Source organism: Telopea speciosissima, chromosome 11, assembly GCF_018873765.1.
Source record: "Telopea speciosissima isolate NSW1024214 ecotype Mountain lineage chromosome 11, Tspe_v1, whole genome shotgun sequence".
Lineage (NCBI taxonomy): Eukaryota > Viridiplantae > Streptophyta > Magnoliopsida > Proteales > Proteaceae > Telopea > Telopea speciosissima.
In genome coordinates, this window is record NC_057926.1 from 53573124 (window position 1) to 53576978 (window position 3855).

The 3855-nt window shown below is 41.5% G+C and overlaps 2 protein-coding genes across 2 annotated transcripts; both read left to right on the top strand.

The window, feature by feature from the left end:
• Positions 1–663, top strand: LOC122645346 (uncharacterized mitochondrial protein AtMg00810-like). The gene has a single exon (XM_043838659.1). It carries the CDS (start codon positions 1–3, stop codon positions 661–663), a length of 663 nt encoding a protein of 220 aa, XP_043694594.1.
• Positions 664–1471: 808 nt separating this feature from the next.
• Positions 1472–2005, top strand: LOC122645347 (anthocyanidin 3-O-glucosyltransferase UFGT-like). Its single transcript, XM_043838660.1, has one exon. It carries the CDS (start codon positions 1472–1474, stop codon positions 2003–2005), a length of 534 nt encoding a protein of 177 aa, XP_043694595.1.
• The last annotated feature ends 1850 nt before the right edge of the window (positions 2006–3855 follow it).

Below are 3855 nucleotides of genomic sequence, written 5' to 3' on the forward strand. Positions count from 1 at the left end.
ATGGTTGATATCATGCCTACGACTACTCTTATGGCTTCTCGACTGGATCTCCTGTCAGATGACCCATTTTTTGATGTCACTCCCTATCGTAGTCTTGTCGGGGCTTTGCAATACCTTACTATGACACTCCCGGACCTCTCGTATACTGTCAACTCCGTCTGCCAGTTAATGCATGCACCGACGGTTGCTCACTTTGGTTTGGTAAGGCAAATACTTTGCTATGTCCGTGGTACCCTTGACCATGGACTCCGTATTGTACACGATAGCACTCTAGATTTGTTTGCCTTCTCAGATTCGGATTGGGCGGGGTGTCCGGTAACCCGACGCTCTACGACAGGCTTGTGTACTTTTTTGGGCTCCAACTACATTTCTTGGAGTGCCAAGAAACAGCCTACTATCGCTCGTTCTAGCACGGAGGCTGAGTACCATGCTATGGCCTCTACTACAGCTGAGTTAATGTGGTTGGCATTTCTACTCCGTGATATTGGTATTCCCCAGCCCCGTCCTGCGTTACTTTTTTGTGACAACCTTAGCGCCTTACATATGACTGTTAATCCGGTTCTCCATGCTCGTATGAAGCATATCGAGGTGGATTATCATTTTGTTCGTGAGAAGTTGGCTCTTGGTTCACTTGTCACTCGTTTTGTTCCTTCCAATCATTAGCTTGCTGACCTCTTCACCAAGCCTCTTGTGCGACGAGACTTTGCGAGTATTTGTGTCAAACTGGGCCTCTGTTCCCGGCTCAGTTTGGGGGGGGGGATGTTAGGATATTAGATGCTTCCGGTGTAACTTAGACTAGTGGCATAGACTGTAAATACTCTATCTTTCATGTGCTATGTTGTACCATTATTTCATTATATAAGAAGATCATCAGTTCAGGGTTTCTCCATTCGGAGAGATCTCATTTTCATCTTTCTCTTTGTCTCTTTGTCTCGTAAGAAGAAGGTGGGATAGGGGTGGGTGGGAGGGGGGGTTGGGGTGCAGGAGGGTGTGGGGGTGTATGGGCGTAGGGGCATGGCAGGTGGGTAGTAGGAAGAGGGGAAGAGGAAGAGGAAGAAGAAGAAGAAGGAGCAGGTGGACTCATGGAAGAATCACGTAAACGGACACTGGGAGATGGGGGTAAAATTGTCAAAAAAGTTTCTTAATTGAGGGAAGACACTATTTTGGCTAGTTTTGTAAATCCAAACAATGAGTGGCTGATTTGGTAAAAGCAAACCTGACTTTGCCCAATCTTGTAATTTTCCTTATATTCTATCTGTCCGATTTGGATCCTCTACTGTCGCCTACTGGTGCGCTGCCAGCGTGCATCCTCACACAAGCATGCGTGGAGGAGAGCCAAATTGCAGTTACTCTAACTCCAAAGTCCAAACTATCTAACATTTAAAGAAGCGCTCAAACATCCCAAGTTTCGAACTCAACTATTTATTCTCTCCCTCTCCTTTCTCAAACCAAGCCCGCCCCAGCCCCAGCCATGGATGAAACATTTCACGCTGGCAACTCAAACAATGCTCCCCACATTGCTAGCCTCTCATTCCCATTCGCAAGCCACCCTATGCCTCTCTTCATGCTCGCCTGTCGCTTACTCATTGCCGCTCCAGACGTGATGTTCTCATTCTTCGGCACTGCAACATCCAATGGCCAGATCTTCAAGAACATTAACAAATGCCTTGAGAATCTAAAAGCTTATGATGTAGATGATGGGATACCAAAAAACAATGTATTCACGAGCACAATACAGGAGCAAATGGAGCTTTTCATGGCAGTGACGCCATGGAACTTTAAGAAGGGTATCGAGGTCGCAATGTTGGAGAGAAGGAGGAAGATAACATGTCTGATGAGTGATGCTTTCTATTGGTTTTGTGGGGACATTGCAGTTGAGATTGGGATTCCTTGGATAGCGGCTTCCTTAGCGGGTGATTGTTCTCTCACAACTCATGTCTACACTAACCTGATCCACTCAACCATAGGAGTTGGTCCAAATGGTAATTATAATCAACTTGACTAATTTATTTTTAGGGTTTTCTTTCCCGAATTTCTATCATCTTAAATGCACGATGCACTGTCCAGTTCATCTTTAAAGTTAATCTGACAATGGCTAAGAACATGTTCTTGATTTTTATCCTATCGAGTGCAATAGCCACCGTCAGATACAGTTTAAATATGCACTAGGTAGTGCACCGCACTTAAGAGGATGAAAATCCTTCTTTTCCTTGATTGAGATGTACATCTTTCATTACATGAATCGAGTAAACCCCGTGGCAATTAGTAAAGCATTATACATCACTTGGTATAGTGATGTATAGGAACTTTTGTTATATTTTTTTGTGTTCCTCTTGTCATTCTTACAATTGTTTTATAATTAAAAAATATCAAGCCACCTAAACTTGAGATTAATTGATTTTTTTTGTTATAAACCATGTAAGCAAATTAACTTTGGGAGAGGTATCTCCGTATCTTACACATTAACAGTTGAGAGAGAGGAGGGTACAGATATTTAATGAGGAGAGAGAAAGAAGAGTAAAGATAGATATGAGAGGGAAGTATTTCCTGGACCAAGTTTTCCTTTGGCCAGTCGAGGTGGGGCTTTAAATGCGCTCGGGAGGGTAATAATACTTTTTAAAAATTCGGCTTCATAAAACGCATACGGTAATAATACGATACGCGTTTAATACGTGTATAATACGGCATAGACGGTAATAATACTTTTAAAAAAAGGGGCATATATTCATTATATAACATGCATTCACCACCTAATAAACAAAATAATATCATGATTTTATAAACTAAAATAAACACAATAATATAATATCTTATATTACATCTCTAAGATTAGCACTTAAAATATCAAAATATCAATAAAGTAGTCTCTAAACGAGAGAGACCCACACCCCATAGTGGAGAAGTTTTTTTTTTTTGGTTGAACCATAGTGGAAAATGTGAGAATTTTCAACCAAAAGTGAAGTTGAGGTTAGATTTCCACAAAATTCCAATTTCAGACAATGAGAATAAGAATAAAACAGAAATAAGGAGACCTGCAAGGCATCTTAAAACGAGAACACAACAACTGAAGCTAAAAAAAAAGGAAAAATTATGTGATTAACTACAAATGAGAATAGGGAAAAAATAGGAAACTTGCTGTTTACCAAATTAATTAATCCTTGTAGATAAGAGTGAAACAGAGGATAGGTGAACGTGGATTGTGGTGAGAAACCGAAAATAAAAAAGGTTTCCCGTTTCTATTTTCCATGGAGATGCAGTTGGAACTTGTGATTTTTCGTTTGATTAGCAAACAATACGAAATAGAGAAAGGGATACTAACCACAGTGGAAGAAGTTCTTCCAAGAACAACAACAGTGGAAGAAGAAATAAACAAGGAGAAACGCGTCGCCGGCCGCCGCCATCGTCGCTGCGCCATCGCCTGCCGCCGCCGCCGCCGCCCGCCGCCGTGTCCGCCGTCGCCGCCGTCGCCCGCTGCCGTCGCCGCCGATGTTGTTGCCGTCGAAGCTTTGACGATAGCAGGTGTTGAACGGAGATGGAGGGGCGTCGCCATGTTGCCTTCTAGGGTTGGACTTTGGAGGAAAACGCAAATCACAAAAGAAGAGAAAGTGAAATCGTGAAAAATTCTAATCTTTGGGGGTTTTTTTTTTTTAAAACATTAGAGTAAAATTTAAAAAGTATAAAACGTATAATACCCGAATTATACGAGTATAATACGCGATCGATTAAAAACTCAAAAAACTAACGGAAAAAACATTTTAACCGTTATTTAATAATGTCAGCAGGTTAGATATTTTTAAAAGACTATTTTACCCTTCCCCTTAAAACAATTGAAACTTGTCTTCTTCTTTGTCAGTC